Consider the following 18,870-nt stretch of genomic DNA (forward strand, 5'->3'; position numbering starts at 1 on the left):
AGATGAGATTTAATATGAAAATAAATAGAAATTTTTCACCGTTGTACAGCAGATTTATTGCAGTATTTTGGGATTCTTCCATCTTCATCAAAATTTTTTAAAAAGTGAGTGCAGTTTCTCTCAAAATTATTTCTGACATGAAAATGACAACTTTATGTGAAGATGAACATGGACGGTGTCGTCCGTCAGGCATAAATGTCTCCAGATGTCATGATATGTTGATATCGGGGGGAGGCGATTTGAGTTCTAGATCAGAAGAACGTTCTCCTTCACGAAATGGAGACTTGTCCCTTGCCTCACTCAGATCCATCCATCCATTTTCTTCTGCTTATCCTGTTAAGGGTGGTGGGGGGTGGAGCCTATCCCAGCAGCCTTCAGGCGAGAGGCGGGGTTCACCCTGGACAGGTCACCAGTCCATCACAGGGCCAACACATAGAGACAGACAACCATTCACACTCACAGTCACACCTACGGTCAATTTAGAGTATCAATCAGCCTCGTCCCCTCTTGATGTCTTTGGACTGTGGGAGGAAGCTGGAGTACCAGAGAGAACCCACACAGGAACAGGGAGAACATGGAGACTCCACACAGAAAGATCCTGTGCTCCAGCCGGGGCTCGAACCAGGAACCTTCTTGTTGTGAAGCGACAGTGCTGACCACTGCACCACCGTGCCAGCCTTAACCCAAATCAACATCTGCAGTAACGACTAAAACAGTTTCTCTGCAGAAAAACATAACCTGAAGAGACAAAGCGCTGCAAACTAACTGAAAGGACGAGAGCAACAGAATGAAAACTTGGAAAAAAAAAACCCAGAACAGCCAGAAGCGATCAGTTTAACATGGTGGTGAGCGAAGCTCGGGGTGAACGCACTCTGCCCTCAGAGGCGGATCCATCAAGAACCCAAAGTCCTGTTGGAGGAAGACAATCTCCCCTCTTTGTCCTCCAAAGCTTCTAGTGACACCGTTGGTCTATGAGGGTTGGAAGCTGAGGGAGCGAGAGAACGAAGAGAAGTAGATTTTATTTTGGGAGGTGTAAAAAAGTACAAATGGTAGAAATTAGAAAAGTATGAAGGGACATTTTTATAGAACAGTATATCAGAATCATATCAGAATACTTTATTAATCCCCGGGGGGAAATTCTGTTGTTACAGTTTTTAAACTTGCTCTTGAAAGTACTATAAAAATAAGAAATTACAAATTACAGTCATTAGTAAAGTGCAGACTTTAAGAAATAAGATAAAGAGTAAGAATAAACTATTTACAAAGCACAGTTGTTTGTTTATGACACACAATGTACAGCAGCAGTAAAAAAAAAAAAAAAAAAGTTTGATATTGTGAACGGTTCCTGCAGAAAGTAGGAAGGAACTGATAGTCGACGAAAAAAAAAACAGAGAGGACGAAGGACGAGAGCGATTATGATGTTAAAGACGTGAATGTGGACAGAAAAAAAAACCCCAGTTGAAATCCAAAAAGAAACCACAGACCAAAAGAACAGCTGGTCGTCTGAGTGCTTCCAGTAACCACAGAAAACACCAAATCTGTTTAACATTGAACAGTCGAACTGAGACAAACTATTTTCTGTAGATGAGTGCGTGCGCGCAAACCATTCCAACTTCCCAAAAACGGCTAAAAAAAAAGAACCCAGTAATGGCAGCGTTCTTATTCACCGATACTTTTGTTCAGTCTCAACTCAGTCAGCTTCCTCTGGGTCCGTATGCACAGCTTTTATTTCATTTTCTTCTCCTTTTAATTTTTCGATCATCCATTCGCGCAATCGAGCCAAACAACAGCAATGGCTACCGCGAGAAGCAACTTTTGCAGGAGAGATTAAAACCTCCCGAGGGCTTCTGGACCCGTTGGCTGTTACAGGTTGATGCCGTGTAATTATGAAAGTAGTAGAATGAGGATCAGTAAAAACTGCGTACTTTAGAGTATTACAGTGTCTCCTTTATTCCACTTGATCGTTTCTTTAATCTTTTTTTTTTTTTTTTTTTTGGAGGGAACCTGCAGGATTATAATCCAAACCTCCCTCTTGTGTGGCCGTAGAGAGCCACATCATCCATGTATTTGAATAAACTGAAATGTGGCCCTCGGACCCCGAACTCATTTGTAAAAGTCTCCAAACAATCAGATGAAAATCTTGCATTGTGTGTGTGCGTGTGTGTGTGCGCGTGTGTGTGTACAGCGCGTTTGACAGCTGCATACGCGTGCTGCTGACAAATACCTGTCTTCCCCCTTCAGATTAAGCGCGCCACATTTATTTTCATTACTGGCAGATTGCTCAACCAGGATACAGAACCGATTAGGAAGCGTGTGAGTGAATAAAAAAAAAAAAAAAAAAAAAGGTGTGTGTTGGTCTGATCCATCACGTCGACAGAGACGGACAAATGTTGAGGGGACAAATTGAGCAGCAGGCGCGAGCCTCGCCGAGCAGGACGGATTTATTCAGATTCAAGTGTGTTCATCATTTTTTTTGGGGGGGGGGGGGATATTTTTTATTTTGACATCCACCTCCCACGGACGCTTTTAGCTTTCCTTCTTGACAATATTGTGAGAAGCAGGATGTTTGTGTGAAGCAGTCAGGCAAACAACCTGTAGCTTTAAATAATAATAATAATGATAATAATACAAATAAGAGAGAATACATAAATAAAGCCTTCAAAAGCTGCGCTCTCTACGAAGCCCATATTGAATGTTAATTTACAACCTGGAGCCTGTGTGAAGTAATTTTAAGCATCAACCTGTAATAAAGATTTAGATGTTGCCTGAGTTCTGGTTCACACAGTCGTCCTTTGACCTTGGCGTTTTAAACTACCTGTAATATAAGCTGTCATGACTAAGAGGTGATGATATAATCGAGGTGTCCTTCTACCATAACGTCCCCAGCTTCAGCCGGCTTCGCCATCCTGGACCAAAGCCTTTTAATTCTGCTTTATAGCCGGAATGGAAGACTTTAATACCCACGATCACTTCATTCTGTAAAAAGCCTGTAAAATACATCTCATGTTAGAAAGTGAGATTTTTATTAGGATGTTTGCCTCCAAATGAAATATCGCCAACTTGTAAGGCAGCGCGACGCTACAACAGCAGCTCGCGCTTTAGCCCAGTTATGTGCTTCCAGCCATTAAAGTGAAATATTCAAGCACAGAGCAGCTTTTCATCGCAGCAGGGAGGGAAATGGCGAGGTTTTCTTTCTTTTCTTTTCTTTTTTTTTTTTTTTTCATATTCAAGGTTATTCCAAGAATGTATATTGTTGATGATTTCACCGACTGCGAGACTGCTGTAGGCGTCAGGTTTAAGACCAACACTGACGTAGGGTCTAACGGACTCAGATGGAATGCTTGTTTGTTAGAGCGTTGCGGTTTATTCGACGTCTTTTCCTCCCTTTCACGAGGTTATTTTGCCTCTAAAAGAATAAAACAAACGAGCCCAGCCGGACCATCAGGGCTAATTTATATAATCATGAATGACCCACTGAAACTGATTGTTTTTTTCCTCTGGAATCTTCCTTTTTTTCCCCCCTCTTTGTCTTACCTTCTTACAGCCACGGCTGTCAGCTGAAGTCACATCAAGCTCGTTGAGTCGGTAAATTTGGAGGCAAATGCAGAAGGAGTGGTGTGTGCTGTCGTCTTTCCTGCCTTGGAGGAAGAGTGGGAGAGGACAATACTGAAGCGCACTCCCCAACAACAGCTGCAGAGCTGTCGGTTGTCTGGAGGGTTCACAGTCGAGTTAAAAACAAAATTTCCGTCTTGTAAGCTGGAAGGATGTTTAACTCGGCCTTCGTAACTTAACCCTGCAGTACCAGACTGAGGAAAGTCGGTTTTTGCCTTGCAGTGATGACACTTTACTCAAAAAAAGAAGCTTTTCAAACACTCACAATTAGGTTTCTTGAAGATTGTTTGTTTTGTTTTTTTCCCACCGCCGCGTCGCGTCTTTGACTCGTTAATCCAGAAGGACGTATTTTTAGCTCGAGTGGCTACTGGCAGCTAACAATGGCTACTGCAGCAAAACAACAGCAGCAAAACTCTCCAAAAATAAAGTTTTATCGACTCGGTTTCTGTGGATTCTCTTCAACCACATTCAGATAGGAGACCAGAAGTGGGCTCGGTGCTCTCGGAGGTCTGTGTTTTTGAAAAGGCTGCTCAGTTTCTGATGCTGTAATCGTGTTAGCTGTGTTGAGATTTTAATAGCTGTGGAAGAGGAAGTTTGTGTGGTGTGAGGAACCTGTGACAGTGGTTAAATAATAATATTCTTAGAAAGTTATGCTGCAGTTTTTAAGTCAATACAGCTAGAAAAAGTGCTAATATAATTATTTACCTTTGAATAAATGTGAGAATGTCATCTTAATATCCGTGCTTTCCCGAAAACTTCTGAGAATCCTGGTACATTGAAGAACCAAAGACAGGGAACAAACAAAACCAAGCAAACAAAAAGCAGAAAAAGAAGTGGAGTAAACAGTGCTGAGGAGACATTAAGCCAAGTTCCTGCTCTTGTTTCTCCTCTGTGTCTCTTTCACTGTCAAAATCTGTCAAACGCTCATCAACAGGAAGTCTTAGAGGTCGTTTTCAACCCACGGAGAACATAAAGAGGAGAAGCTGTTCGGAGGGCTGCAGCGTTCGTGTGCTCGCTCCTCCTCCGCGTCGTGAGAACTATAACACTGGCGCCTCTCGCGCTACCTCGGATGTTTGAAGATCATGAAGTTGCGTGCAGCCGCCACAGTATCCACGGAGACAGACGATGTGTCGCAGCCAAATTCAACCAGATGCACTCTAAACATGTCTCGGTCTTGACTGTGCGTTTTCCCGGCTGTCTCTATTAAATTAATCAATCAATTGATTGCTTAAATCACATCAGAAGCAAAATAATTGTAGTTTTTGAGACTTTAAACACTGAAATGAATCCAATAACCAAATGACTACAGGAGGGTTAATTATTGACACCGAGAATTAAAATGAAGACAGACGGGAACGTGTTTTCCCAACTGTGTTATTTTCTGAAAAGTGTTCTCCGTGTTGTTGAGCCCTAATTACAACGACACAAAGATAAAGTGTCCTCCTATGACATTGCTGGAGGACATATTCTGCAATGATATTATTATTTTTATTATAAAACCCAAAAAACAGCTGAATTCATGGCATCAGTGTGACACCAGACACATAGTAATATTTATCCCTTTTTTTCGGAGGAGGTGAAGTTCCTCTTTAACATGCACAGATGGGTCGCAGGAGCTATTTGGCTGCTGAATATGAATCAACAGGAGAAGCTGCAGCAAAGTAATCTGCGGAAGAGGGGAAGAGGAAACAAAGACAACAACAAAATTATCTCTGAAGGAGTTACACTTTAATCCTGCTGCAGCATGCAAATGATGGCAACGACTGCAAGTGTTATCTGTTTCAGCAGCGGTTTGCACGCGCCTCATCTTTCTCTGCCCTTGAAGGTTCCACCCAAATAGCGCTAAGACTTGTGTACGCAAATAAAACATACAAAACTAACACGCAAAGAAGAGATAGTGTGATGACTAATGAGATTATTTATCGCCTCAGAAGTTACATTTTCATTGCTTTCTCCTCCTCCTTCCCCCTCTTTCAAGAGCGATCGGTCACACACTCGGTTGATATGATGACTATTTCCACATTTAGCCGTGTTTGACTTGGCTTCTCGGATGTTGCCGTGGAAACTAATGAAGGGCTGTCTGCCCGCAGGAACCATGGTGGTGCAAGTGGCAGCCACAGATGCAGATGACCCCACATATGGGAACAGCGCCAGGGTGGTGTACAGCATCATCCACGGACAGCCCTACTTCTCAGTGGAGCCCAAGACCGGTACGTTCAGCTGACGTCACGCACGCACACACACACGTGCATGCACGCACAGGCACAGTGTGACACAATACATACATATATATCTGTATATGATTTTTGTCTGTGTTTTATTTTCATTGGTATAAAAAGGGTGGGAGGGGAAATGATGTCAGCAACATGTCAGACAGGCCTGCGGTTGTGGTTCTGCCGTCGAATCAAGGTGTTTTTAACAAGTCGTGCAACTAAAACAGGCCTTTTTTTAAAGCTAGACGTGCAGGCCTTTGCAGGCGTTGTTCTGCCGACAGAACCGGGTGTTTTTAGCGAGATGTTTAGATGTTTCCCGTCCTCCCCCAACCAACAGATTTTGGAGTTTTTACCAGAGATGCGAGGACATTTGCAGCTAAACCATTGTAATTCCCTCACCCAGACCTAAACCTCAGCGTTATGTACTGCATTTCCCACAAAAGGATAGATTGATCGATGGATAGACAGACGGATTTACTTTAATGTTCCCAAAAACCGGGAAAAGCAAATGTAGCAGCAGCATGACATACAGGAAAGAAAACAGGGCCTGAAATGCAGAGCCCACTATAAACAGAAAATATCTGAGAAATTAGGAAAAGGGAATAATGGAGTCAAATAGATAAACTGTACAATGAAAATGAAATGTGTGTGCAATAAAGGTTGTAAGTTGCAAGGACGTGTAGCTTTGAGGATCTGATGAAGGCTGCAGGACTTGATGCAGGTGCAGCAGCCGCACGTGTTGCTAGATGGATTTGTCAGATCATGCGGGAAAACCTTGTCGTCATTTTAGTAAACGTTCTTGTTTCACAAGGACACGTTGCACAGCTAATTAGCTGATAGTTTAAGTTTGAAATGAAAGACTGTTCCTGGACTCCAAACGTTTCATAAATATTCAGACAAGATGAGATGAATTTAGGATGCCAAAAGCATTTCAGGGATTAAACGATGATGAACAGTGTGACGATGGCGGTAAGATGATACAGAAACGTCACCGTCTCTGATCCGAGGAGTCACATGATTTAAAGACCTCCAGCTCAGGCGTCCTGGCTGAAGGCCAGAGGAGGAGAATCAGGAAAAAAGTTGATCTCTGACATAAAAAAGTCATATAATGCGCAAAACAAAGAAGACGGCACGATTGTTTCTTTTCTAGATCTCAGTGTCACACAGTAATACGCAGCAAATACTTTATTGTCTATATGAGACCCACAAGAACACAGATTTCTCTTCATGAAGCAAAACAAAAAAAAAACCAAAAAAGCCTGCAAAGCTACAGCCGACTACGCGCAAACTCTATCAAGTATCATCACTTTGCTCCATATTAAGGGTTCAAAGCAGCCGGAGTAAAGGTCTGAAATGAGCTGCAGGAGAAGATGTGAAGTTTTTCCATCGGCTTTGCAGACCTTTTCATCCTGAGAAGTGCAGCAGCACTCCTTGCTACATCTTCATAACCGCCTCATTAGCCAGTGCCCTGCCAAGGCTACTTCACACAAGAAACACTTGGGAAGAAAACAGAAAAAAATATGAGCAACCCCATAATATGCAGCTTTCTTTTGTGTTTGAGTGGAACACATTGTCATAAACTCAGAGGCGAGGAAAAAAAAATATGGACTCAACAGATGAGGGTAAATGAGTTTGAGTCAGTGGTGAATACGTGACTGAGCGAGCGTTATGAGGTGGAGGTGTCTTGTAAAGCGGAAATAAACAAAATGCGCTGGCGGGGATGAGACCAGGTGAGAAAGAGTTTTATCCTGCAGGAGTACACGGAGGCCCAGGTGCTCCTAATAATCTGGCTGGCTGCCACGATGCGCCCCTCGGCACCTTTAAGACACACACGGAAACACTTGTCCTCGACATCTGTGCATCGATAGGTTAGACGGGGGCCATCTGATCCAGACGTAGGAGAGAATGCAGGAGAGTCAGATGGTGGTGATGCTCCCGCTAGGCCGCCGATGGAAGACAAACCCTGAACACGAGAGGACGCCGCTCATGTTTGGAGTGTAGAAATCCAGTTTTAATAAATCCAGTTTTAATAAATCCAGTTTTAATTCCTGAACTGGTCACAGTCACAGTAATTGAAGGATTTATTGTTCACACCCAAGCAGAAATAAGAGACACACCAACAAAAACACCACTGACCTGCAAGGTTCACTCCAACTCTGTGTGTGTGTGTGTGTGTGTGTGTGTGTGTGTGTGTGTGTGTGTGTGTGTGTGTATATGACTTCATGTTGGCATTATGGATGCTGCTGTATTTGAGGTTGTGAGCTTGTAAATGTCACTCGACTCAGCAGCAGAGGTGGAGATCAGAATCAAGATGGGTTCATGATTCTGCCACCCCCCCCCTTTTTTTGTTTTTCCTCTCCTCCTACAACCCAATTTTTTTTTCACATCCAGAAAAAAAAAACATATTGTTTGTTTGATGTTAAAACTGGAATTTTAAAACACATTCAAACGTAGTCTGATGGAAATTATACTCCCCGCCGCTGGACAGCCTGCCTTCATAGTGCAGTTGGAGAGCAGTTGACTTCCTGTCGGCCCAAAACTGGTCTGGCGCTTGATCGACGTGTTCCTTCTGTGGAAGTCTAGCAGTGCAAAGTAAAGGATGTATCATCGTGGCAGTTGCTGAGGAAAAAAATAATGATTGGTGTAACAGTAAACATTCTAGTTCTCCACCTTAGGAGATGTAGGTTGTTTTTTTGTTTTTTTAATTTTTTGGTACATATGTCAGCCAGAAGAAAGTCTGCTTGCAGCCTGTTGTCATGGGACACACTGCCACCTACTGGTCTGGAGGCGTACATACTTCTGTCAATATATCGATTCTTCCTGGGTTTATGAGTAACAACTAAAGCTCGCGGCATGTAAACCCCCCTGAATGCTAATTAACACACTTACCGGTGGTGGATTTATGAGACCTGATGGTCAGTGTCGAAGTCGTAGATAATGGAGCAATTAAGAGATGCTGCTGCTGCTGCTGCTGCTATTCTCTCCAGGATGAGCTTGTCCGTCATTAGCAGCAGAGCTTCCAGCAACCTAGCCGATAGCTTCTGCTGACACACACGATTAGTCACTTTTGGTGCCGTTACAGAGACATTTTCGTGGAGACTTACCCTAACCACAACTCGCTTGAACCTAACCTGCACACACAGCCTCCAATTAACAAGTCTCAAGTCTGATTAGTGTCCTTGAAAGTGGCATCAGTAGCACCCACACACCGGCAGAGCTGAGAAATGGCTCTTAACAGTAGACAAACACTAGTGGAGCTGAAATGTGACTGGGTGACAGAAGTTATAGGAAATAATTCAGTGAAATGTCTTGATAGCACGTAGCAGGTGAATTACTGTTGTCATTGTTTGTCTCTCTGAGCTCGAGAAATCAAGACTTAGATTGGATTTCGTTGCCAGTCGTCTTTGTCTCGGAGACAAAAGGGCGACTTCCGTGTCATTGGCACAAACTGAGACCCGAGACAATTAAACATCGTTATTTGGGATGAGAAGCGGCTGCTTCAGCAGATACCTGCTGACTCTGTCTGCTAGTCAGAGCTGGTGGGGAGGGAGGAGACGTTTCACTGGAGCTGAAACAGACACAGGACAGGGAACTAGGAATAGGAGAACCAGAACCAAACAATGGGCTGAGATCTGAGAGACATCAGATGGGAAGCAAGCAGGTTTTGTAATGCTTCTGCCTGTTCGTCACTATACATCCACCTCTGGCGTTTTACTGTGCGATGGTTGAAGTCACCACCTTCGCAGCCATCTTTTAGTTTAAGTGTGCAAAAACTGCATTTTTTTTCTTTTAGCTCACAGGTTATTCCTATATTGGTACTCTTTCTGCAGGACAATGGATGGTTTATTAACCTGTCAAACAGGCGCGCGCGCACACACACACACACACACCCTCACCTTAATGTGCACACAGATAGAGCCCTTGGGCCCCTGCCAGCGCCCTGGCTCTCTGCTGCCCATCTCTGCCGGACCACAACTGATTAAACTTGGCTCTGCTTCCATCCACACAGAGAGTGATTTGATCTCATGTTTATGAGATGCAGTATTGGTGTCAAAACTGAAAGGCACGGATGGCCATCAGGGAGGTGTGACGGGTGGAGACACGCTGTCTTGTTTGACCTTAACAACCCCTCCACAGCCCACTGTAAAAGAGGGGTTATTGAATAGTTACTTGTCCGTCAAGTCAAGTAGGACAACCCCCAGCCAGTTCTTTATTGCTTTCTAGAAGTTTCTCAGCTGTTAAAGGAACACGTAAACTTCTTGGGAATTATCTGTGTTTGCCATCCTCCTCAGAGCCAGATGAGAAGATGGATCCTCATCTCTTCTCTGTGTGTTTGTGTGTGTGTGTGTGTGTGTGTGTGTGAGAGAGAGAGAGAGAGAGAGAGAGAGAGAGAGAGTCTGTGTCTTGCATTAGGGAACTGAGGCCCACAGAGACCAGCTGACTGTCTCACCACCCTTGTTCCTCTTTTCTCTCCTTCTCGTGTGTTCTGTTATTCTGTGCTTAGTCCACATTTGATTTGCTACTTTTGTAGGCTGGGTGTTAGCAGCTAGCAACATAGCAGATCACGAGCGTAGCCTCTAGATGGTTCTAACAGGGCCTCGGTTAAGGGTCTGGTCAAGTTTTAGCATAAAACAACACCAGGGTTTGGGTTAAAACACAAATCTGTAATTTAATAATGAGAAAAAATGGCCTCAAATTTCCTGACATCTCCCAAAACACACCCAGGTTCGTCCCCATAGCAACAGCTGCTGATGCCCTGACGTCTTGCCCTTGGCCTCCCCGGGCCAACTGCTCCACCTTTGCCTGTAGAATTAAGTTGAAAATGTGACAAGAGATCCCAAAACGCAGAATTAGACAACATCCGTCCTCCTCAGCGTCATGTACAGAAATGCTGAACAGGCACAGCTCGATGACCTCGATTTTGATCCAAGACGGTCGGAGAAAAAGATCCAAGTGTCTTTGAAAGAGGGTTCATTGTTGGGCCACAGATGGCAGGCGTTCTCCTCAGCCGTTTCCATAGGAACAGTGACTAAAGTGACATCTGCTTTAAGATCTGTGGGAATCAGTAAACAGGGGGGGACACTGCAGTTGACATTTGATGACCGTGACGCCGTCGTACATAAGTGCGATGGGAAGAGAAAAATCAGAGGAGCAAGTCTTCCTCAGGTGACTGGGAATGACAAATGAGGGACGTGACCAGATTGTCAGTGAGAACAGAGAAGAAATGTCTCCTGGTACGATTTGACAGCTCAGCGTTGCAAAAAATAAAATAAAATAAAACAGTTGTTAGAAAAAAAGAGAGAGAAATAAAAAAAGTCTGCAGAATCAACCTGTCACCACATTTATGACAAGAGTGCATGTGTGGCGTCCACCGAGAGGATTAGCAGACCGAGTACTTCCAGCGAGGGGTTCTGGTGGCTCAGTTCTGCTCTCGGGGGGCGTGGTGCTGGTCTAGTTTTGGTCCACTTGTCCCATCAGAAGGAAAATGTCACTGCAAATCCATACAAAGCTGCACTGGCTCGTTACTTTCATTCTGTCATGAACCATTTTGCTCCTCCAGGCTCAGTTTATCAGGAACACTTCCAGAAATTTGAGTGTTCTGAAGATGTTCTGGTGGTCCAAGTCTCTTTGTGTTGGCAGCATGTTCTGTTCAGCGGTGCCAGTACTGTAGCCCCACCTGCAGACACCCTTCCTTGATGAGTTTTCTGCACTTTTAATGGTGTTCTGGCAAGCCCCCATCCCATGTTCTAGTTCTGCAAACTGTGGGGTTCCAGCCTCCCTCAGGGCCCGTCAGGGACAAACACACTGCTTTAGTATCCAAATGAAACAATAAAAGGATGAAGTACTCACTAAAAGAGAGCCTCCCCAGGATGAATTATCCAGGTTTGGTCTTGCGAAGCACAAAGTTATGATATTTTTCAAGTTGTTGATACTGTATATTTGTCAAAGATATCCAGATGAACACACGCGGAATATTCTGCAGATTTGATAAATTTAGATATCTTGACCAGGAAAAATCCAAAATCCAGACGTCAGCACCCAAAGTATTCATACCCTTGACATATACAAAATAATATCCTGAAATGCACATCTTCACCAGATTGAGATCTGGGGTGATAAACTCGATATAAACGGATATGATCCTATCTATTTATTGTATATTTGATATCCTGATAAAACCTGCAGATCGTTTCCTGCAAAAATAGTCTTTCAAAACCGAAAATTCCAAGTTATTCTTGCACTCGCACCTTGTGCTTAATTTCCACGATCCTGAATTCAGATTTGCGTGCATCTTTTCCCCAGCAAAATACCTTTCATACTCATTTTTGATGAATTAAAAGTAAAAACCCATCCGACCTGATATGAGCAGCAATTTTCCAGTTTGACTTTCTGATCCTAACTCATTGGGTATGCAGCACCACATCCCGTCGACTGGTGGCAGTGGTTGGCGCTTCCTCGATGTCCTCCAGATCATGTTTTACATATGTTATCATTCTCCATTTCTCAATCATCTTTTTTTTTATCATGCAAATGTTGCCATCTCGACCTTTTTTTCCCATTAAAAGTTTTATAGAGCAGACCTCCTTATCTGAGGTTAGGGGCTAAGGATCGTGGCTCTCACGCTGCACGGATGTGAATGCCGCTCGAGGCCTGGTAGCCGTTCTGTTTCTGTTTGTGTGTCTCTCTATTCTAGTCCAGGGATATTTATTCATAAACGTGCGAGTCATCAACGTCTTCATTTCTGCTTCCCTCCAAAGTTCCAGGAAAAGACACTTTAACTGTAGAAATCTGACCGCAGGTCTGTTTCTGGTCAACGATCTTGAACACACTCTTCCCCGCTTGAACCCGATGACGAGTCGGACTCGTGGGCACGAATACCAATTAGATCGAGAGCAGATATTTATTTAAGCAATGTTCAAACACTGCGTCTGGCCCCATAAAGTCCCCATTACTCTCACGTCATGCTTGTGGAGCCATTCAGCTCAGTGAGTTCACACTTGCAGCTGATGACACCATTTCATTATGCTAAGTGGGTTCCTGTAGGCCCATATTTTACAAAGCTTTGATAGGTTATGATTGCCTATGGCCTCCTATAGCGAGCTGTAATATCCTCTACATGCTGTACTTCACACAGTGCATGCTGGGAGTTATACTTTATCCATGCGGAGGAAATGACAAGATGCAGAGTGCAAAATCCTCCCGATGTCACGGGGACTGACAGCCACATGCACCCGTGGACATGTTTTGGTTTTTGTTTGGCATCTTGACACTGTTTTACTTTTTCCATTTGCTACCGCCTGAGAATCCAGCGCTCACTTCAGTAATCAAAAGTTTATCTGTAGGACGCATCTCGACACAAAGAGCTGTACATGACACGCGGAAGACGTCAAGACAAAGTGTAAAAGCAACAAAAGACGAGGTAGTATTGGAAAAAAAACAACTTTAAAAGCCTGAAATAGAACAAGACAGATAAAACAGGACAGGGCTTCAAATCTTCTGCACGCTGTTTCTTTAACATTTCCTCTTTTGGTTTTCGTTTTAATAGCCGCATTTCAATTTTTGATATATTACATTAAAAGCTGCATTATATCCTCTTTTAAAGAAGGGATAGCGTATTCTTTGCCCTCACCGGTGAAAAGGGAGGTGAATATTCTGTTCTTCATTCATTGTTGCTCAGTTCGGTTCACCTTGGGGTTTGGCTGCTTTTCCAGTAGTTTAGCGTCGCGTCAGTAACCCTGATTTTATTCCTTCTCTGTCTTCCTGTGAGCCGTTGTGACGTGAAGGCCTTTACACGCCAGGATCAAGACAAATAAACAACTTTAAAAATAATCCATTCACACCGTCGGCGAGGAGTCGCGCGCCGCTCACACCGGCTCATTCTTCTGAGAGGGGAAAAAAAAAGATGGATTCATTATCATCCAGTAATGATGATCTTGTCCTCCCTCCTCCTCCTCTTCAATTGTCTAAAGAAAGGAGATATTTTGGGTACATCACATTGTACAAAGGGGAGAAAGAGAAGAGGAGTTCCACTGGTAATTTTAGGATTTCTGTAGGACGGCTCGAGCCTGGCGCCGCATCTGAGGTGGCAGGGGAACAACTAGCTGACTGACTCAGAGCGGCATACACAATCAACAGGTCTGTGGTTGTTATTGTTGTTGTTGTTGTGACAGGATGTCTGTCAAGCTCAACATGATTTGTTGATGCCTTCATTTTTTTGGGCAGAAGCTCAGAAAAATCACTGACAAAAAAAGAAAAATTCAACATTTTGAGCATTAAACCATCAAACCAGTATCCCCCCCCCCCCCACAGGGCCCCCCCAGGGCCCCCCCCCTGGCCCCCTGACATCTCGATCATGACCATTCAAAAAAAGATGAGGAAAACAAACAGCCAGTAACGTGCTATAGAGAGCATTCGCCTTTTTACCTCCAGAGTTCATTGTCCTGTTTAGACATTGTCAGACTTTGTTGAAACTTGTTACAACAGTACTGCAAACTGCTGGGAGCAAATACCACAAGTACAACAGTACTGCAAACTGCTGGGAGCAAATACCACAAGTACAACAGTACTGCAAACTGCTGGGAGCAAATACAACAAGTACAACAGTACTGCAAACTGCTGGGAGCAAATACCACAAGTACAACAGTACTGTTAACTGCTGGGAACAAATACGACAAGTAAAACAGTACTGTAAACTGCTGGGAACTAAAACCATGAGTACAACAGTACTGTAAACTGCTGGGAACTAAAACCATGAGTACAACAGTACTGTAAACTGCTGGGAACTAATACCACGAGCACAACAGTACTGTAAACTGCTGGGAACTAATACCACGAGCACAACAGTACTGTAAACTGCTGGGAACTAATACCACGAGCACAACAGTACTGTAAATTGCTGGGAATTAATACCACGAGCACAACAGTACTGTAAACTGCTGGGAACTAATACCACGAGCACAACAGTACTGTAAACTGCTGGGAACTAATACCATGAGTAAAACAGTACTGTAAACTGCTGGGAACTAATACCACGAGCACAACAGTACTGTAAACTGCTGGGAACTAATACCACGAGCACAACAGTACTGTAAACTGCTGGGAACTAATACCACGAGCACAACAGTACTGTAAACTGCTGGGAACTAATACCACGAGCACAACAGTACTGTAAACTGCTGGGAACAAATACCACGAGCACAACAATACTGTAAACTGCTGGGAACTAATACCACGAGCACAACAGTACTGTAAACTGCTGGGAACAAATACCACGAGCACAACAGTACTGTAAACTGCTGGGAACAAATACCACGAGCACAACAGTACTGTAAACTGCTGGGAACTAATACCATGAGTAAAACAGTACTGCAAAACCTGAGTTGAACTGCGGTGATTTGCACAGGTTCAGCTTCCTCTGTCACCATGTGCGGCGATGTGCTTGTGTGGCTGCTCCAGCCAAACACGGTTATGTAAGAACAACGATGAAAAGGACAGCAAACAGTTGAAGGTGCGATCGTGTCACCGAGCCGCCTGACAGCCTGGAGGAAGAAACTCCTCCTCATCCTCATCGGAGAAGAAGGAGGCTCTTCTTGATGTAGAATTCCAGCAGGTTGTCTCGGTGGTTCAGCTGAGCAGACCACCCTCCTCTGAGCCCCGCCCCCCCCCAGGTGCTGAGGCTCCCACACAGGTGTCGCTAGCTCCTGGAAGCACGCTAGAGGAAGTCACGTGATGAGCGTGGCGCTTGTGTCTTTGCAGGTTACTAATTAGTCCCATTTGCTGCACACGCCTGACCCACAGTAGAGGATGACTTTGACAAAGTGCCTGGGCTGAAATACACTCGCAGCTACACGCTGCAATCGTGCACGAGCGATTAAGTGGCAGAGGCCTAATGGTCAGGAGGGAGGAGGGTGTGTGTGTGAGAGTGTGTGAGTGTGACCCGGTGTTGGGTTGTATAGCATACTGGATCTCCTCCGTCTTAACAAGTCTCTTTACTGTGGTTTTTAATCCCAAATTGAATCTACAAGGTGCCCTTGGGAAAAGTACTTAATCCTGAATAGCTCCAATAACTTCCATATGATGCATAATGTCGGCCAAATACACGCTCGCCTTCAGGTGCCGTGTTAAGGCAGCATTTGGTAATTTATATTGATCGATAGCTTGTATGTTTGAAGGTGAAATGCTGTTAAGGTTTGTGTTCTAATTGATAGCAGGCCCAAGAACAGCTGCCATGAACCTTGATGATACCGCCAGTCTTTTAGAGACACTTATACGCAGACGTTAGCGCCACTGTGGACGTACGCACGCACGCAATAACAAGAGGAGTGAGTGCAGAGAGCCAGGTGCTTGAATGAGAGAATTAATTATAATCTGAAGGGGTTGGGGAGTATTTAAGACGTGACACGGCTTGCCTCTCAATAGGACACGAGTGTGACATGTGAATATGACAGGTGCTCAGGTGACAGCGAGGCTGGAGGGCACTCGGCTTCCTCCTCCTTCTCGCTTGTTTGATTGTGATGCCGGAGAATCTAATTAAATTGAAAGGCTGAAATAAGGAAAGAGGCCGTGTCCAATCCCCCGTGCCGCTCGTCTCCGCTGAAACTTCGAGGTCACGAGGAGAGCGTTTTGCTGTGATCAGCTCGTGATTCAGATATTAGCTGTCTTCTTTTTCCTCTTTGGACCTACGCGTATGTGTGTGTGCGTGTGTGTGTGTTTTCATGACCCCGTTCTTTAAAAAAGTGTGTGTGTGGCTCTAAATGGAGAATAACATAGCGGAAGGCGAGGCATAAATCCAGCCGCCTCCCGCTGTTAAAGCAGGTATCACAGAGTTGACGGGGACATTTTTACATTCTAATCACACAAACATACAAACACACTTCCTTCCAGCTTATTAGGAATTAACAGGTTTGGTGTTGCAAAACATGTCCAACACAATGGGCTCCTTTTGTAGGGGAGCGTCATGGGGTCCTTTCCCTCTCGCGGAGTCCTAGATGGGTGTATTGACCAGTGATTAGAGCATGATGCCTGGATGTCGTGGGTAATAAGCTACCTGGCTGGAGGTTTTATTCCCTGTTTGTATGGGCTGTTTTTATGTTGTGGGATCTATTCGGTGTAAATGAGCCACCCGAGGCTTCAGCAAATCCCGCACTGCCCTCCCCTTCATGTTGAAGTGTTCATCACCTTCATCAGCAGCTCTCCCAGCTGCTTGCAGAGCCGGAGGGTTCCTCCAAAGTCTGAACTTTTATTTCCTCCTCCGAAGACAAATGTCAAGTATCGAGGCTTTAGCAGGGAGCGTGGCCCACCTGTCTGCCGCCAGTGGTGTGGAGACAGCGAGATAAATGCACGGCCACAATGCGCCTGGTTCGCACCGGAGGCAAGGAGTCACGGCGCTGTGCGAGGCCCATGCCTCAGTAGCGACAGAAGGGGTTTAATCATCTCCTCTCCCCAGGAATGACACCGGCGCCGCATGGGGTAACAAAGATAGAGAGCAGGGGGGGGGGGGGCACCCAGCAGACTAACAACAGCCTCACAACATCGCCGCGTGGATTAGGAGCACTGTTCAGTGAGGTGCGTGTGTGCGTGTGCGTGTGTGCGCTTCTAGCCAGACAGGAGGAGTGAAATGTTGCCCTGTGTGTTTTTGAACATGCTGGAATCAGGATTCATAGCATCATTAACTGCAGCCAATATCTCTCTGGCTCCAAACTAATATTAAATAGGTGAGAAGCATGGTGAGGGCTTTCATTTGTCTCACCGCGGGCTGCGCAGCTTTTTTATTTCACCTTTCAGGGCCCATCGGTTGTTGCAGTTATTATAATCCAGCCATTATCCAGCTTCCTCCTCAGCTTTACTTCTCCTGAATGTTCAAGCCAAGCTCCTTTCAAGTCCAGACATGCGTACCTTGTCCCTATGGTAATGTCGTATGGAGCGGAGAAGAGAAAAAGTTTTCTCTTTGTTTGTGTTGAGCTAGTATTGGGGGAGTCTAGCTGGATTGAGGACTTGATGTAACCTCTCTGATGCAACTGAGTAAACAGGGTTCACAGGTGTCTCTGCAGCAGGCACCCGAGCTGTGGCGGTGCTCTTTAATTGGCTACAAGGTCAGACTGTGGAAGAAGCAACACAGAGGTGATGAATGGAAGGATGCAGCGTAACTACAGTACAGAGGTGTTGGAATTCTCAGCATAAAAGCACGAGGCTGGAAGAAAAAAAAGGAGCCGATGACATGTTTGGGCTTTGGTGTTGGGCTTTCACCAAAGGAGAAGAATGCTAACATGTTCTCGCACCGAGATATATGACAACGTCCCACTGTTTGTTGTTTGATCCCTGACTGAAATAGCATGGTTTGTCCTTCTTTTTTCTTTTTTTCTCTTTTTTTTCCCGAGCAAAAGCAAAGGATTATTGCTTTATTGACCACCATCATCCCACTGTAAACCCGCTTGCAGGGACTTTGGAGAAAAGAAGTGGACAGCTCACTATAATTTAGCCAGCTGAGCCATTTAGCTGGAGAAGCCAATAGCGGTTTTCAGTCACAGGGGCTGTAATGACATTAATAAAGGATGGCAGAGAGAGAAAATTAAACACTTAATGGAATTGTTTATTTTCAAGTCAGGACGCGATTGATGGTCAAAAGGCATCTTCATCTTTCTCTTGAAGTCCTCGGAGCCACTTTTCTTGATTTGTTTATCCGTCCTCTCTTGTTCCTGAATTGAGCTTAATTGCAGACTCTTTGTTTGTGTGTGCGTGTGTGTGTGTGCGTGTGTGTGTGAGATAGAGAGAGAGAGAGCGTAAAATCTGCGTTGGCATTCTTGTACAGAATATATGTAGGATTGTTATTGGCTGTGATTAAGATTCACTTTCATTATAGGGATTAAATACTCGTACGTGTATACATATATATGTACATATACAGTATGTATATATATATGTATACACTTATATATAATGGAGTGTTATTTTGAAATAACATTATGCTACACCCTGTTTTTCACCATTTTACTCCAAATCTCACCCTTAATCTTTGATGGAGGTGAGTTGTTGGGCCGCCTGCGCG

General features: G+C 44.4%; 1 protein-coding gene across 3 annotated transcripts in view; it reads left to right on the forward strand.

Moving 5' to 3' along the window:
- The window catches only part of LOC147241433 (cadherin-7-like), a 117,647-nt gene that overhangs the window by 55,464 nt on the left and 43,313 nt on the right, over positions 1–18,870 (forward strand). For all 3 annotated transcript variants that reach the window (XM_086190719.1, XM_086190718.1, XM_086190720.1), the window contains one exon: positions 5,703–5,822. In XM_086190719.1, coding sequence (XP_086046845.1) covers positions 5,703–5,822 — 120 coding nt within the window. The remainder of the gene's footprint in view (positions 1–5,702; positions 5,823–18,870) is intronic.

The sequence above is a fragment of the Aulostomus chinensis genome, chromosome 21, assembly GCF_037954235.1.
Source record: "Aulostomus chinensis isolate RoL2024-O1b breed Wild chromosome 21, RoL_Achi_v1.0, whole genome shotgun sequence".
NCBI lineage: Eukaryota > Metazoa > Chordata > Actinopteri > Syngnathiformes > Aulostomidae > Aulostomus > Aulostomus chinensis.